The sequence below is a fragment of the Leptodactylus fuscus genome, chromosome 1, assembly GCF_031893055.1.
Source record: "Leptodactylus fuscus isolate aLepFus1 chromosome 1, aLepFus1.hap2, whole genome shotgun sequence".
Taxonomy (NCBI): Eukaryota; Metazoa; Chordata; class Amphibia; order Anura; family Leptodactylidae; genus Leptodactylus; species Leptodactylus fuscus.
In genome coordinates, this window is record NC_134265.1 from 313,501,317 (window position 1) to 313,519,565 (window position 18,249).

At 43.1% G+C, this 18,249-nt stretch overlaps 1 protein-coding gene across 1 annotated transcript in view; it reads left to right on the forward strand.

Annotated features, from left to right (window-relative positions):
- SCFD2 (sec1 family domain containing 2) overlaps positions 1-18,249 on the forward strand; it is a 378,807-nt gene that overhangs the window by 344,831 nt on the left and 15,727 nt on the right. The window contains exon 7 of the mRNA XM_075259676.1: positions 1,807-1,941. Within this exon, the coding sequence (XP_075115777.1) occupies positions 1,807-1,941 (135 nt within the window). The remainder of the gene's footprint in view (positions 1-1,806; positions 1,942-18,249) is intronic.

Genomic DNA, 18,249 nt, shown 5'->3' on the forward strand with positions numbered 1-18,249 from the left:
GTTGTCATAGGTGGGTCTAGAACTTGTAATAAGGGCGTTTTATTGGCATGTTAATTAATGTATTTTTTAAATTCATTTGATTTTTTTTTTTTTTTTTTTTACTTGTGTCCCCATAAGGTTATAACAGACCTTCGGAGACATCTGATAATTTTTTTTTTTTTTTTTGAGTGGGGCAGAGCAGTAGTCCCTCACAGTCCCACTCCCAGTGGCAGCCTCCGACACCGACGCCTCCTCCTTCTCCTCCTACCGCTGGGAGTGGGACAGTCCCGGACTACTGCTCTGCTTCCTGGATCATACAACAGCACCATCTGCTTTTCTTTGTCAGGAGGATCCTGGGATCCTGGATTCGGAATAGACAGTGACATCTATTTGTGGGGTCTCCCTGGAGTGAAGGAAAGGGCTGATCGCCGAGTAACATGAGGAGGATCTGGATGGTGCAGCTGTCTCTTTTTCGCACTTGAGAAAGGGCCATTGTGAGGCCAGAAACGCGTCGTGATGTGTGCTGTACTATACTTTATCCAATAAATTATTCAAGTTTAGATCTTGGTCTACCATCCTCTTATATATACCAGAGAGCGCGGTTCCTCCACAACAGATCTCTGGTCCTCTACTCCTAGCCAATCTGAAGGGGCAAAGCTACACAAGAGAAGGAGGAAGAAGCAACCTAAACCAATGATGGGGTGGGGGTTGTTTTAGACTAACTCAGATAGATTCCCTGTACAAACTATAGCTACCATGTAGTCACAGATCACAGTTCTGCTCTACTGGAAGGGAGCTTAAGGATCCATTCACATGGAGGAAAATGGTGCTTTATTTAACACTGAAATTTCCACGCTGAAAAAAGCCTCCCATTGACTTCAATGGGTACCGCTAACTTTTTTTTCCCACTAGCAGAACCCATTGAAATCAATATTAGGCTTTTTTTCAGCGTGGAAAATTCAGCACCAAATAAAGCGCCATTCTCCACCGTGTGAATGGACCCTTAAGTGGCCAACCAGCTTGAAGACAATACCTAGTAGGTAGTCATCCTCTGTAGACACTGACTTACATTTCTTCTATGAGCTACTGACTGGACTGTTGTTTTAAATGGGACATATATCATACAAATGCACCATAGACTATACCTTGTGTGGGTTTAGCACAACATATCAAAGACTGGGAGCCAGCCCTGGGTTCCTGGAGAAATAGACAGGTTTTTTTGCATGCTAACACCCCATTAAACAACCCCTTTATATACAAGGAATGTTAATATCTTCAGCTCATATTCAAGAACTGTTTGTTGACCACTAAGTCATATTGCTTGCAGACTCCACTAATAGCTATGGGTGAGTTCACATTACTGTCATCAGCGTCTCTTGCTCTCCTCCATCATAGGATGAGAGCAACGGACATAAACAATAATAGAGTGACTGATTCAGATAGAACAACGGCTATCTACATTCACTCTTATGTAAAAATATGATGGAAGCTTTCTGCTGTCAAACATGACAAAATAAAGCTTCCATCATGTTTTTTACATTAGGGTGAAAGGGCACAGACACCAATTAAAAGGCACCCCATCTGTATCCATTGCTCTATTGCCATTAATGTCCGTTGCTCTCATCCTATGACAGATTAGAGCAACAGACATTTGTGAACACCCCTTTAACCAGGCTGAAGTAGAAAAGGGATCTAAATACTAATCTGATAATTCTAATCCAATTCTATATTTTGCTTTCAGAAATTGGTATGTGGATTGATGACAATGATGCTCTCAGAAAATGATTAAACTTTATTATTTTCTTAATGTTTCCCTATTCTTCCCAGGCTTCATACAAGTCTTTACTGAAGCAGATCGTAGAAGAAATCTTCCATCCTGATCACGCAGAACCCACAGATATTGAGCATATGTCTTCAGGTCTCACTGATCTACTTAAGACGGGATTCAGTATGTTCATGAAGGTTGGTGAAGTTCTATTTTATTGATAACCTATGTGTTCTACAAAATTTTTTTTTTTTTTTAAATTAAAAGCACGAATGCACAAAAAGGTCTTGAAAAATCCACTTGTAGCCATGTCATTTATTTTCCCATTGCTCACTTTGCTTTAGCAGCCTCCAGTATCTTGTCTGGCTATTGAGTCATCCATGTGAGTAGCTGACTCTCTCGCACATGTCTCTGCATGTGTTACAACCCCGCACAAGAGGCTCACAATAACCATTCTTAAATCACATTCCCCGAGTTGGAGAAGGCACAGTGTTGTGACAGGCGCCGCAGCGAAGGAGGTGCAGAAGATGTGTTTAGTGGACGTAACCGTTATCCTGATAAATCAATGTAGGAGGCTGGGATTGTTCTTTCTGGCTCCAGCTAAATAAGAATTGTCTTGTTTTGGCACACGTGCATGTTTTCGCGTATGTGTCTCGGATTGGGCCACGTGAGCCTGCGAGGTGAAAAGGAATACTACAATTGTTACAGGAATGAGCAGTTATTCTGATGATATTGACGGGATGAGTTTGGCTCGGGGGTGCGATTAAATCTAATAGACCTTTATGTCGATACGTTTACAATTGCGCAATAAGGCAAATTGTTGATATGAGTATTAGGATTGCTCATTGTATGCCTTCAGTGCAGCACAATAGACATAGTTTGCAAAAATGGATCTGTCTACGTCACTGGTATGTTCCTCTTTAGGTGAGCGTGCTGAACCCTCTGTTACTCTATGAATGGCCTTATTGGGCAGCACGCGGGCTCAGTGATAGCACTGGAGTCTTAGGTTGGAATCCAGCCACGTACAACATCCTCAAGAAGTTTGGATGTCATACCCGTGTTTGTGTGGGTCTCCCACTGGTACTTCGGTTTCCTCCCATGCTCCAAAGACACATTGATAAGGATTTTAGATTGTGAGCCCTATATGGGACAGTGTTGACAATATATGTGAAGCACTGCGGAATAGTATGGTGCAAAATAAATAAAATTTGGAGGAATTTAAAGGGTCTGTGTCATTACATCCAATTTACCGTCAAAAGTTGGTATACCTGTCAACAAATTGCTACAGTTTTGGTCTCAGCAACCTCTGGGAAAAGACGTGGGTCCATCAGACCAAGAGTCAATTTCTACACTCACCGGCCACTTTATTAGGTACACCTGTTCAACTGCTCGTTAACACTTAATTTCTAAACAGCCAATCACATGGCGGCAACTCAGTGCATTTAGGCATGTAGACATGGTCAAGACAATCTCCTGCAGTTCAAACCGAGCATCAGTATGGGGAAGAAAGGTGATTTGAGTGCCTTTGAACGTGGCATGGTTGTTGGTGCCAGAAGGGCTGGTCTGAGTATTTCAGAAACTGCTGATCTACTGGGATTTTCACGCACAACCATCTCTAGGGTTTACAGAGAATGGTCCGAAAAAGAAAAAACATCCAGTGAGCGGCAGTTCTGTGGGCGGAAATGCGTTGTTGATGCCAGAGGTCAGAGGAGAATGGCCAGACTGGTTCGAGCTGATAGAAAGGCAACAGTGACTCAAATAGCCACCCGTTACAACCAAGGTAGCCAGAAGAGCATCTCTGAACGCACAGTACGTCGAACTTTGAGGCAGATGGGCTACAGCAGCAGAAGACCACACCGGGTGCCACTCCTTTCAGCTAAGAACAGGAAACTGAGGCTACAATTTGCACAAGCTCATCGAAATTGGACAATTGAAGATTGGAAAAACGTTGCCTGGTCTGATGAGTCTCGATTTCTGCTGTGACATTCGGATGGTAGGGTCAGAATTTGGCGTCAACAACATGAAAGCATGGATCCATCCTGCCTTGTATCAACGGTTCAGGCTGGTGGTGGTGGTGTCATGGTGTGGGGAATATTTTCTTGGCACTCTTTGGGCCCCTTGGTACCAATTGAGCTTCGTTGCAATGCCAAAGCCTACCTGAGTATTGTTGCTGACCATGTCCATCCCTTTATGACCACAATGTACCCAACATCTGATGGCTACTTTCAGCAGGATAATGCGCCATGTCATAAAGCTGGAATCATCTCAGACTGGTTTCTTGAACATGACAATGAGTTCACTGTACTCCAATGGCCTCCACAGTCACCAGATCTCAATCCGATAGAGCATCTTTGGGATGTGGTGGAACGGGAGATTCGCATCATGGATGTGCAGCCGACAAATCTGCGGCAACTGTGTGATGCCATCATGTCAATATGGACCAAAATCTCTGAGGAATGCTTCCAGCACCTTGTTGTATCTATGCCACGAAGAATTGAGGCAGTTCTGAAGGCAAAAGGGGGTCCAACCCGTTACTAGCATGGTGTACCTAATAAAGTGGCCGGTGAGTGTATACTCCGGCTTATAGAGGAAGCCCAAATAGGAAGAATCCTCTGTGTGACATCCATATACTCTCATAGGGAGGATGGAAGTGGGTTGTCTTCATAAGGCAGATGATCCAACATACTAACATTTTTCACCTGGGGATACACCAAATTTCCCATATTGTAGTTAAAATTTAGTTTGTTAGCAGCTATAGCTCTGGGGATTTTGTAGCCAAGATCAACCAAGTATTGCAGACTGCCCCCATTTATTTCTAAGGATTCATTTGTATAAAGAACCCAAACCCTAGAACTATTGCTGTTTATATTTCTCTTGCACGTGTCATGGCGGCTGCTATGTGAACCTATAGCGTGACTCCATTGGTGATCGGTTATCACAATAGGAAGAGTATCTCCAGATATTTCATCCCAAGCGTTATTTATAGCAGAAGGAGAAAACAACATCAAAGCCTCATGTGAACAGCCATGTGCATAGGGTCTCTATGGTGACGTACGGATTCTCTAGGGTATTATAGCCACTTAGTATATCACAGCATTGCGGCATAATGTAGAGAACAGCTCTGCTACATGACATGGCTTTTAATTTTACTAATTCACATTAATCTATAAGAAAAAAAAAATGTCTCGTGTCCCCATAAGAATGGTGGGCTCACAGAGGTACAGAATTACATTTACACTATTACAGATATTTTATTATATTGTAGAACATAATGTAGGTGCCTTCAATGTCTGATGTGTTTTGTTACATTTTTGCTTTTTCCAGACTACTTACATAAAAATGCTGTACACCGTAATCCTATTTATAGACTAGGAACACACCTTAGAAGGAACAGTAAATGCGGGGCGTGTCGGGACTCTCTTCGCCAGGGTACACTGTATTTCTCTCATTAAATTTATTTCAAGGAAAGTTTTAGGCAGCAAAAACATTAATGGAAATCTCAAATAGAATAAGATTCCTGGCAGACATTACCGTCCGTTACACAGCCAAATTCTTAGAACAAGAGGTTTTTCTGCACTCTTCGTCTGTAAGCAGATCGCATGTCTCCAGGACATTTCCATCGAAACTGTAATTTCATTTAGAACAGATCCGCATAACAAGTGACATTGTGAATGACTGCTATTGCAATTTGTGGTTTGGAATCTGACCGGTATCCGATGAAGACACGTCTTGCAGATTCCCGTTTCCACGCAGACTTGTTTTGACTGAAGGGAAAATTATGGCTTCTACTTCTGGTGCAAGAAAAACATTGTAGGATTTGTGAACTTTATTTTCTGGACGTAACCCGCTCACACGTAGACACAGCTTTCCTTTCAAAACATTGTGCACAAAAATAAAAATAATTTGTTTTACTTTTTGACACATTGTAGCAAAACGGATAAATAACTGGCATAGACTTTACAATGCTTAAAGAGGTTTTCTGGGCAAAAAAAAAAATATCGATGGAGGTGAAAAAAATGCAAAAAAATTATACTCACCTGTTCCCAATGCTGCAGTGTCCTCCCGGTGTGGTCTGTGTCTGCTGCTTCAGCGTCTTCTTGAAGTGAAACTCCTCACCGGCTGTGACATCCTGTAATGCAACGAAAAATTGGGGCCGGCCTGATACAATGCTCAGCCTGAAGAACAGCGCTCACCCAGAAGATGACAGAAACTTCTTTAATAACAAATGGAACAGCACAACGCATTTCGGACATATGGTAGTCCTTCCTCAAGTGCACAGTCACTGGCCTGGATGAATCCAAACAGTGACTCCAAAACCTGTTTGGAGTCATCCAGGCCAGTGACTGTGCACTTGAGGAAGGACTACCATATGTCCGAAACGCGTTGTGCTGTTCCATTTGTTATTAAAGAAGTTTCTGTCATCTTCTGGGTGAGCGCTGTTCTTCAGGCCGATCATTGTATCAGGCCGGCCCCAATTTTTCGTTGTATGTTCCCGTTCGTGTAACGGTCCTGCAGCTGCTGCCCTCCACCTTATTCTACATACCCTGGATTTGCTTGCTCTCAAGGTTATTTGGGTTGTTGTGACCTCCTCACAACCCACCCAGGTGAGCAAGCACTTGTCTTTACATTTAAACAACATTTTCTTCCAGTGGTAATACACGAGGATCGGCTCGGTGTTGTTTGTTTTTTGCCATCCTGTAATGCGTCATTTGAGCCCAAATTTTACGATGTATTCTTTCCTTTTCTGCACCATTCACTTCGCTTTCCAAAATATGGGCATAGATGGCCTGTCTAGCAGTCTATAATCCACTGTCAGCCTTAGGGGGTGTTCACACTTGCGCCCTTGTCCACCCGCCATGTTTCCATCCTAATCTTCAGAGAAACTGCATAGGGGACGGCCAGGGGTGAACCATGAGCTTCTGCCGCCTGAGGTAGACGTCAGAAAGTCGCCCCCCCCCTTCCCCCCCCTCTTGCGGCCTCCCCAATCCACCGCTCAGTGACAGTAACCCTAAGCCAGTCCAGGACAGCTTGTCCTGGTCTGGCTTAGGTCAGCAAAAATGCCGCCCCGCGGCTCTGGCATAGCACCGCCTCATGGGAGGTGCAGCACTGGGTGCGGCTTGCCGATGGTCAGTTTAAAACTCATTCATTTGAATGGGGTTTAAAGCAAACAACCGGTGTCCGTATGCAGCCTTTCCGCCATGAAACCGTTTTTTTTTTTTTGTACGGACACAGTCGGGCATGCAGGACTTTGTGTCCGTGTAAAAAAATAAAACTGTTTAACCACGAAGAGGCTGCATACAGACACCGGTAGTTTGCTTTCAACCCCATTCAAATGAATGGGTTTTTAAACTGACCGTCGGGAAACCGTCTCCTGTGCAGTTTCTCCGGGAAATAGGATGGAAATACGGAGGGCGGACAGGGGTGTAAATATGAACGCCACCTAATAGATGTGCCTAGTAGAGATGAGCGAACACTGTTCGGATCAGCTGATCCGAACAGCACGCTCCCATAGAAATGAATGGAAGCATCTTCCATTCATTTCTATGGGAGCGTGCTGTGAGCGTGCTGTTCGGAACGGCTGTTCCGAACAGTGTTCGCTCATCTCTAGTGCCTAGTTAATCACACATTGTTAGACGTATGATAAATTTGTCACAATTTATGCCAGTACAGACTCCAGCAAAACTGCCTTTAAAAAATCCCCTTAGATCAATTCGGGAATCAAATCTTCACAAAGAGATACAATTTTACTGTGCAAAAGTTTTCAACAAATTTTTTAAAAAATGCAGGAAAGTAAGAATGTTTTCTGAAATAGAAGTGTTAATAGTTTTATCTTTATCACTTAACAAAATGAAGAAAAATACAAAAGCGAAATATAATTCCCATCAATGTTTGGTCTGACTTTGCCCTTTGGGGGAGTCCTGGAAGTGATGATACGGCCCCCAAATAGACTTGATCTGAACATCATCCAGTATGTTTGGGATTACATGAATAGGCAGAAGGATTGGATCAAGCCTACATCTACAGAAGATCTGTGCTTAGTTCTCCAAGATGGCGGGAACAACCTCCCTGTAGAGTTCTTACAAAAACTAACTACGTGTGTACCAAGAAGAATTGATGGGAGTTAAAGGGCAGCCACAGCAAATATTGACGGGATTTAGTCACATCTCTATATCTGAAAGTACATTCTTACTTTGCTGCATTTTTCACACATGCCTAAAACTTTTGCATGTTATTATATATTAATCAGGGCTCGTTCACATCAGCGTTGTGAACTCCGTTATGCAGGTTTCCGTTTCCTGCCTAAAACAGAGGCAGGAGATGGAAACCTGCAGGAGTCTCTCTCACCCATTGATTTGAATGGGTGAGAGAGATGTCCGGCTGTGAGCGGCGGTGAGCGTTTTATGCTCTCCGCCGCAAAACCGGGTTTTATAATCTGGACACAGAGTCGGACATGCAGTACTCTGTGTCCGGATTAAAAAATCCGGTTTCGCGGCGGAGAGCATAAAACGCTCACCGCCGCTCACGGCCGGACCCGGTCTGTGCTTTCCGTCTTCTGGCATGCAGAAGACGGAAAGCACAGAACGGAAAGAAGAACGCAGGTGTGAACCTAGCGTCAGCTGTTGTATCAATGTACCAATGGTTGTTAAATGAATTACAGTCTCTTACTACTTCAAGAAGTACCTATTGTCACGTTCGTGTCTATGCCCAGACCCAAAATCCGGACTGCAGACTGCACCGCTAAGGGAACAGGGGAGGGAGACTTTCCCTGATGCTACGGCGGCTAGCTAGGCCCTGCCTGCGGGTGGTGGTCAGCTGTTCCCAAGCTAGCCTTGGCCCCGACAACTCCTGGCTCTCTAACACGAACGCCTAGCCGGAGTTAGGGACTGGGGATACTAAGATGGTCACCCCTACAAAAACCAAGGTGCAGCTGCAGACAAAACAAATAGGATGGGAAGTGCTGGACAACAGACACGCAGCACAACACAATACACAACAAGAGAATGAGGAGAGGGACAGTGGAGAGGTGAGGAAAGGGTTAACAGGGCTGGGGCAAAACAAACTGGAACCCAAACTTCCTCACAAACACCAAGACAGTGACAGGCACTCAGAACTGTAGGACAGGGCAGAGTAGAAGTGTGGAGGGGAAAACCAGACTCACACACAAGGCAACACTCACACCATTTCCAAGTCAGCTATAGTTCCAAAAACAATCCTCCTCCCAGAGCCACAAATTCTATGTTGGATAAAACGAAAAATGGCAACAAGTGAAGCCAGCCCTCCTCCTTATACAGGCCCCAGAAGCGTCCGATAGGACAGTGGTAACGACCAACACCTGAGGCTCAATCTAAAGAACCTCAAGTATACTCCGAAGGCCGACACCAAATGTACAAACAGATGGTCCAATGGCAAGTAAACCACCCAAAAAAACACAGAACACCGGATCTAATCACCACCAGAAAAACACACAACTCAATCCCAAGAATTCAGGTCGTGACACCTATCCGGCCTTTTCACCCTACTAAACTGTACACTAATACATTAGGTCTATAAAGTTGCCTCTGTATAAAGTTGTAGATGTGGACAACATATACAATCATGTTATAAATAGCGTTTAGTATACACATTACCTGTCAGGAGTCATGTAGATGTTGCTGGTTATCCGGAAGGGTCAGGCAGTCCAGATGAAGCAAGGAGAGGAAAGTAAAACTCCCTTCACTGCACATGAGCCATAATGGCTTTTTCCTGGTGCATGCGCAGTGAAGTATACCTATTACTGCGTCATTCTGTAGTGTATGAAGCCATAGACCATACATGTTACTGTACTGCACAGCCTGGGGAATGTCAGTCAAACTTGGAGGACATGTTTATGGTCTTGGCTGCCCAAGTTTTCCTTTTGAATCTTTTTGAATACTTGCTTCCTTTTCTATAGATGAAAACAATAAAACAACCTTTTAACCTTGCTTCAATAGATATGTGTTGTAACCTATATTACGTGCTAATTCCAAATTGTTGTGGCCACTCTCATTAAATGCAGCATACCATAGTTTGGTTTGCCCGAAAAACCGTAATGGGATTATTTCACCCGCATCTAATAACTTCACAGTATACTCATGTCAGGAAGTCGCCCACCCACTTGTTTTATATCACACATACACTAACTGAAAGTGGCATGTGCCTGACATCTAAGCTTTTACCTTCCAAGAACAGATAGTGCCATAAAGATGAGCAAGTCGTTCCGTGGCTTTACCTGGAACAGATTGTTGTTATCTCATTATATGCATCTGACACTTCTCTTTTGATGGCAGCTTGTATCTACACTTAAAAGCAGACAAGAAATGTGACACCAGAATATTTTTTTCCCCAATCTATAGAAACACCTAGCATGTCCTATTACATGATCTCCATCACGTACGCAAGCTCATGTTAAAAAAACAGGGAACTTTCAAGGTTCCTTAACTGCATATACACCCTCTGAGATGTAATTACCTCCCCCCTGGCAAAACTGGGAAAAGGGTCCCCTTCACCGTTTCAACTGAATTAAAGACTTGAAAAGCTTAAGAATTTTTTGTGCGTTTTATTTTTTGTATCCTTTTCAGTGATCTTAAAGGGATTCTATCATTAAACTACCTTTTTTTCTAATGAACACGTCGGAATAGCCTTAAGAAAGGCTATTCGTCTCCTACCTTTAGACGTGGTCTCTGCCGCGCCGTTCCGTAGAAATACCGGTTTTAACCAGCATGCAAATGAGCTCTCCGCAGCAATGAGGGCGGGCCCCAGCGCTGAAACACCGATGAGCATGTCCCCATTGCTTCCCAGAGCTTTTTCCTGCGCCGCCTCCTTCTTCTGCAGCAACTCCGCCTCTTCTGGCTTCTCTTGCTCTTGTAGTTCTATACAAGAGCATAGAGAGGCCACCCCAAAATGTCCGCTGGCCAGCTCCTGTATTGAACTGCAAGAGCGGCTACCCCAAAATGGCCGCCGGCCGACTCCTGTATTGAACTGCAAGAGCGGCTACCCAAAAATGGCCGGAAGCCGTTTCTGCAAGCACGCCACAAACAGAGTCGCCTGAGGTATGCAAAAGCACATTTGGACAAGCCAGCTTCATTTTGGAAGAAGGTCCTGTGGACTGATGAAACAAAGATTTAGTTGTTTGGTCATACAAAAAGGCGTTATGCATGGCGTCCAAAAAAAAACAGCATTCCAAGAAAAACACTTGCTACCCACTGTAAAATTTGGTGGAGGTTCCATCATGCTTTGGGGCTGTGTGGCCAATGCCGGCACCAGGAATCTTGTTGAGGGTCGCATGGATTCCACTCAGTATCAGCAGATTCTTGAGAATAATGTTCATGAATCGGTGACGAAGCTGAAGTTACGCCGGGGATGGATATTTCAGCAAGACAATGATCCAAAACACAGCTCCAAATCGACTCAGGCATTCATGCAGAGGAACAATTACAATGTTCTGGAATGGCCATCCCAGTCCCCAGACCTGAATATCATTGAACATCTGTGGGATGATTTGAAGTGGGCTGTCCATGCTCGGCGACCATCAAACTTAACTGAACTTGAATTGTTTTGTAAAGAGGAATGGTCCAAAATCCCTTCATCCAGGATCCGGGAACTGATTAAAAGCTACAGGAAGCGACTAGAGGCAAAAGGAGGATCTACTAAATATTAATATCACTTTTCTATTGAGGTGCCCATACTTTTGCACCGGTGAAATTTTGGTTTAATGCATATTGCACATTTTCTGTTAGTACAATAAACCTCATTTCAATCCTGAAATATTACTGTGTCCATCAGTTATTAGATAGCTCAAACTGAAATGGCTGTTGCAAACACCAAAATATTTACAACTAAAAATCATTAAGATTAATAGGGGTGCCCAAACTTTTTCATAGGACTGTATATATATAATAAATTTGTCACATTTTGTCACAGCTCTACTATTATTAAGACTGCCCTAAAAAATTACAGTCTTATTACATTCCCCCCCTTATTTTTTGGGGTTTAAGCCATAATATCAGCACATGCCCCTACATGACACTAAGTAACAACTAATACTTACAGACTTTCAGATCTTTATCGTATAATGCGCACTTATTGAGCACAAGCATTTATTACATTTCATACCTCAGTTACATAGTTTTTGAGGTCTGTACTTACAACACTTACAAGTGAAGAAAGATGATAGAACAAAACTTCCCCTTCATTCACTTTAATAGAAGATGTGTTTACATGTTCTGTACTGTAGAGGATTTGTTACCAGCGCTATCGGTGTCCGCGCTCGCCCACCACGTGAGTACACAATGTACCAGCTTTACTGAACCCAGGTCAGCTCACATTTATCACTGTCATACAGTCAAATACATGCACTCTACCTATCTTTTTTTTTGTTTGTTTAAATATAAATGGGTTCACTTTTTGGAGACCTGAAATTGACTCTAATTCTGTATACATCAGTAGGGACAGCAGGATGGAAATCAACATCCAGCCCATTTCATTCCCATTGTTTACATCGCTCCAACATATAATGGTTTCTCATCCTTGAAGAGATGAGAAACCATAAACCCAGTGCTAAGATACAGCACTGGTATGGGTACGTTTTATGGCAGCTGGTATCTCCTGCATAGGCGGAATATTGGTGACTATCATTGGTAGCCTGCATTTTGCGGTGGGTGTTATCTTCAAGAGAATACCAAGTTGATCCAGGGTTTTATACTGATGGGCAGATTTGGAGATGGGAAGGATTTCTTCTCCTGCCATGGGTCAATTGGAATCAGCATCATGTTTTTTTTTATTTTGCTTTCTATAGTTGGAACTTGATGGACCTGGTTCTTCATCGAAATATACGATGTTACTATGTTTTATTTAAAAAAAAATTGATGTGAATGTTATCCCAACCTTTTAGTATTGGGAGACCATAGGAAAAAATCTGATCTTGTAGAGACCATATCAGCTCATTTTATGACCTCAGATGTCAGAGCTTAGAGTAAATACAGACCCCTATATTAATTCATATCCTGAATCAGACTTCAAAATTAATTAAAAATTATAGACCATACCCCAAAATTAAGAAACCAGGCCATACCCCAAAATTAAGAAACCAGGCCATACCCCAAAATTAAGAAACCAGGCCATACCCCAAGATTAAGAAACCAGATCATACCCTAAGATTAAGAAACCAGGCCATACCCCAAGATTAAGAAACCAGGCCATACCCCAAGATTATCAAACCAGGCCATACCCCAAGATAAAGAAACCAGGCCATACCCCAAGATTAACAAATCAGGCCATATCCCAAGATTAACAAACCAGGCCATACCCCAAGATTAACAAATCAGGCCATACCCCAAGATTAAGGAACCAGGCCATACCCCAAAATTAAGAAACCAGGCCATACCCCAAAATTAAGAAACCAGGCCATACCCCAAAATTAAGAAACCAGGGCATACCTCAAAATTTAGAAACCAAGCCATACCCCAAGATTAAGAAACTAGGCCATACCCCAAGATTAAGAAACTAGCCCATACCCCAAGATTAAGAAACCAGACCATACCCCAAGATTAAGAAAACAGATCATACCCCAAAATTAAGAAACCAGACCATACCCCAAGATTAAGAAACCAGGCCATACCCCAAGATTAAGAAACCAGGCCATACCCCAAGATTAACAAATCAGGCCATACCCCAAGATTAACAAACCAGGCCATACCCCAAGATTAACAAATCAGGCCATACCCCAAGATTAAGGAACCAGGCCATACCCCAAAATTAAGAAACCAGGCCATACCCCAAAATTAAGAAACCAGGGCATACCTCAAAATTTAGAAACCAGGCCATACCCCAAGATTAAGAAACCAGGCCATACCCCAAGATTAACAAATCAGGCCATACCCCAAGATTAACAAACCAGGCCATACCCCAAGATTAACAAATCAGGCCATACCCCAAGATTAAGGAACCAGGCCATACCCCAAAATTAAGAAACCAGGCCATACCCCAAAATTAAGAAACCAGGGCATACCTCAAAATTTAGAAACCAGGCCATACCCCAAGATTAAGAAACTAGGCCATACCCCAAGATTAAGAAACTAGGCCATACCCCAAGATTAAGAAACTAGCCCATACCCCAAGATTAAGAAACCAGGCCATACCCCAAGATTAAGAAACCAGACCATACCCCAAGATTAAGAAAACAGATCATACCCCAAAATTAAGAAACCAGACCATACCCCAAGATTAAGAAACCAGGCCATACCCCAAGATTAAGAAACCAGGCCATACCGCAAGATTAAGAAACCAGGGCATACCCCAAAATTAAGAAGCCAGGCCATACCCTAAGATTAAGAAATCAAGTCATACCCCAAGATTAAGAAACCAGACCATACCTCAAAATTAAGAAACTAGGCCATACCCCAAGATTAAGAAACCAGGCCGTACCCCAGATTTAAGAAACCAGGCCGTACCCCAGATTTAAGAAACCAGGCCATACCCCAAGATTTAATTCAGATTCTAGACTTCACCCATAATTATTATATACCCCAGACCAGACCCCCTAAATGTATTCAGATCTCACAATGCTACATTACGGTAATAAGAGTCCAAATTAGTCTTTCTGGTTAGACCCTTAAATTAGATCCCGGATGAGTAAAAAAAAACAAAAAACAAATACCCCCCACCCCAGGTATTTACATATACTGTATCTACTTGCTGCCGACCTCTTGTCTCCATATCCCTGCAGACAGGTCCTGATGTCAGATAGCCAGGACATTGTATGTAAGACAGCACACAGTATTTTGATGCCCCTTAGTGTCAGGACCTTTGTAAGGGATGACGACCTCATTTGTTAGATCCTGGACCATGTGCTCGGATGTAACTATAACCTCTGTGATCCTCTAGCTACACCAGTGCCAAGACTCTGCGCTGTGCCTGTCACGGTGCTGGTACATGTGCTATGGAAACCAGTACAGACTCAGGCTGGAAAGGCCGCTCTTGTAGATCACCACAGGTAAACGTGTACTTCAAAGAAACAAATGACATGAATGAATTATTATTGTAACTCAGCGTGGTGGAGAAATGCGTCATCCTCTGTATGTTTGTCCCCAGAGGTAGAAACAACACTTTATTAAAGGCTAAACCATCATTTTGTTACCGGAGCACAAACACTTCAATTACAAGGCTGTGACTAGCTACGTACACCATTGGCCACAAGCTGAGATAGGACAACGGAGCAGTCTGTGTTCATTATGTAACTAAGATGACTTAGCAATGTGAGTTATGTGAGCATGAGTCACTTACATCTGAATACCAAGAATCATCCAGAACCATCACAGTGGGAAGATTGACATCTTGGATTTCACTATTTTACAGCTCGGGGTGATATATTTCCCTTATCAGATTATACTGTTCTTCGGATAACAGGCTGGAATTTCGGATAGATACTTCCTGCTCACCTGTACAAATATCTCATCATTTCCTACTTAGTGGAACTCATTTTCGGACATCTTTTGATTATCTGAAACTGTTTGTCAATTTAGAGATGAGCGAATAATATTCGAAACAGCCGTTTCAAATAGCATGCTCCCATAAAAATTAATGGCCACTTCTATTCATTTCTATGGGAGCATGCTATTCGAAACGACAGTTTCGAATAGTGTTCGCTCATCTCTATTTGTTATTAATACATTTTGTAATATACTTTATTAACAAATTGTGTCTCCTTTCTGTGAAATTCTGCATTTTTGCATTCTTTCCTTTGCTTCTCTATTGAGAATTGATTCTACTTCTCATTGTGCACGGAGTAGGGGGCTGGGTAAAGTAAAGACAAAATTAGGGAAGGGTCACTTCAGTCTCAGGCCTCGTTCACATCTGCGTCTGTAATCTGTTCGGGGGAGTCCGCATGGGAACCCTCCTGAACAGACTACTGAACGTGACAAGCGCTGTGCAGTGAGAGTACACAGACCCCATAGACTATAACGGGGTCCGTGTGCTTTCCGCAGGGTCTCCACACTGAACATGCGGACAGAAAAGTAGTTTACTATCTACTTTTCTGTCCACATGACTCCTGCAGAGACCAAGCGGAAAGCACATGGATCCCATTATAGTCTATGGGGTCCGTGTGCTCTCACTGCACACCACTTGTCAATGCGTTTGGTAGTCCGTTCAGGAGGGTCCCCATGCGGACCCCCCCAAACGGATTACTGACGCAGATGTGAACAAGGCCTTAGTTAGAAAGGTAGAAAAGTGCTTCTGGTGAGACTTTTTGGCAGGTCTACCTATATTACATCCAGAGATACCACTGGTTGAAAACACAGTTTGGAATGGGATATTACATAGTTACATTGTAGATGAGGTTGGATGAAGACACAGGTACTGTACTGTATGGATGTGGTGGTGTAAATTAATTTCACCGCCATATAGCTATATTCCTTGATATTCCTGCTCAGGGATCAAATGGGGTTAGAAATGCAAGCACAGGGAGATCCCGCACTGTAGATATCTATCTGTGAAGTGTATCTATACCGCAGCAGGTGTAAGAAGGTAGCATGCAGAGAACTTACAGGCAGATCCATGCTGGCAGCTGTGATCATGATTTGTATAGGCAATTTCATCCATACTTCTGCTTGTACGGCCCCAGCTTGTAGGATCTCTGCATGCTCCCTCCTCACACCTGCTGAAGTGTAACAGCTCTCAGCGGCAGCTATATAACAGAGTATTGATCACAGGGTGGCCACTTCATGCACTTTTACATTTTAACGTATTTGATTCCTTTGGAACATTTTGTTTCTTTTTTTTTTTTTTGGCAACCCAATTTAAATGTCTTGTGAGGAGACATAAATGATTCATTGTTCAGGATTCCTCTCTTTTAGCAGGATGTAACAACATGGACGTGTCCATTCATACTAGCCTGCAGCATGTTATACTAGTAGTTGTTAGCTCTTTTAGAGGACCACTTATTCCAGGGTGTTGTACATACACAAAAGGGTTTACATGCGTAACGCAATAAAATCAAATGGAATAAAAATGGACTAAGACTATGTTTAAGATGTCCATTGTTCTGGTCTGTTAATTCTCCTATAATGAGGGTCTGTTGGTTGCCCGTTGATTTTAAGCAGAGAGCGGTTGACGAAAAAGCTGTGCATGTGGGACTTTATTTATCCACCAATTTCAGGCGGACACTGCAATGGTGTCTCCTAGATGTGAACAGTCTAAGTAACCAACTGGTGAAGTAGGCAACATGACTCTGTCCATGATGGCATGCAGTCTACCTAGGGAAGTAGGCAGTAGTGAGGGTAGAAGCGGATCTGATTGTAGTGTAGTGGCACCAGGGTTATTGGAGACTTTAATGGAAATGTCAGATTAGGTCAGAGAAGTACAGAGGGGACAGATTGTGTATGGCCATGTATTGTCGTTAACATTTTGAGCAATGGGTATTGGGGAAAACAAGGGGAAACCCAGGCCACAGAGCACCATGTTGCAGTAGTCTATGCAGGAGATGATGAGGGTATGTACCAGTATGTGTGGTTGAAGACGGAGTAAGATGGTAAAATGTGTTTAGAGTAGTGTTAATGTTTACCAGTGATAGCAACCAATTCTGGAAATGGATTCTTGCAATGGTAAAAGGTTGTTCAAACCCATAAAAATTCATGAAACCACAAGACCAGTCACTTTCTTTATCCTTTGGCTAAATGTTCATAATCTGTCGATATCATATAAATGCAGCATGGTGGATGCAGGAACATTCTGCCTGACCTGGTCCCTTATTTCAGGAGCCTTGCACGTGTTTTTGGGAGACTTTGCAAGCATGCTGTTATTTCTTGTTTACCTATGATATAATAAGAACCTGGCTAATGGCAGCTGCAAGTAAATCAGTAATCCTTGTAGAAATCATTGGACCGTCATCTCAAGCAATTCAGTGGAAAATCTCTGCAAGCATCCATCACGTGTAGACATAATAGACATCGTGCTATAGTGTGACATCTTTCATCCCTCCAGGATCACACTGCCTCGTAGAACAAATACAAGACATGAATGTGTCCTCTGCCATATACATATGACAAATACTGGGCGGTATCAGAAGAATCAAGATCAACACCTGCCTTCAGTCCTGAGTGCCAGCACAGCTATGCCAAGGAATAGGGAAGCCATTTCTTGTGCAGTTTCCTAAATTATTGTAAGATTGTAGTTAGGTTATCAGTTCTGTTTACGCTGGGTTCACACCAGCGTAAGACACTCCATATTAGGTTTCCGTCTTCTGCTAGCAGAAGACGGAAACCTGTCATGCCGAGTCCGGCCGTGAGCGCCGGTGAGCGTTTTGAACTCTCCACGCGAAACGTTTTTTTTTTAAAACCGGACACAGAGTCCTGCATGTCCGACTCTGTGTCCGGTTAAAAAAAAAACGGTTTCGCCGCGGAGAGCATAAAACGCTCACCGGCGCTCACGGCCGGACACTTTTCAAAACCATTCAAATGAATGGGTATGAAAGAGTCCTGCAGTTTTTCATC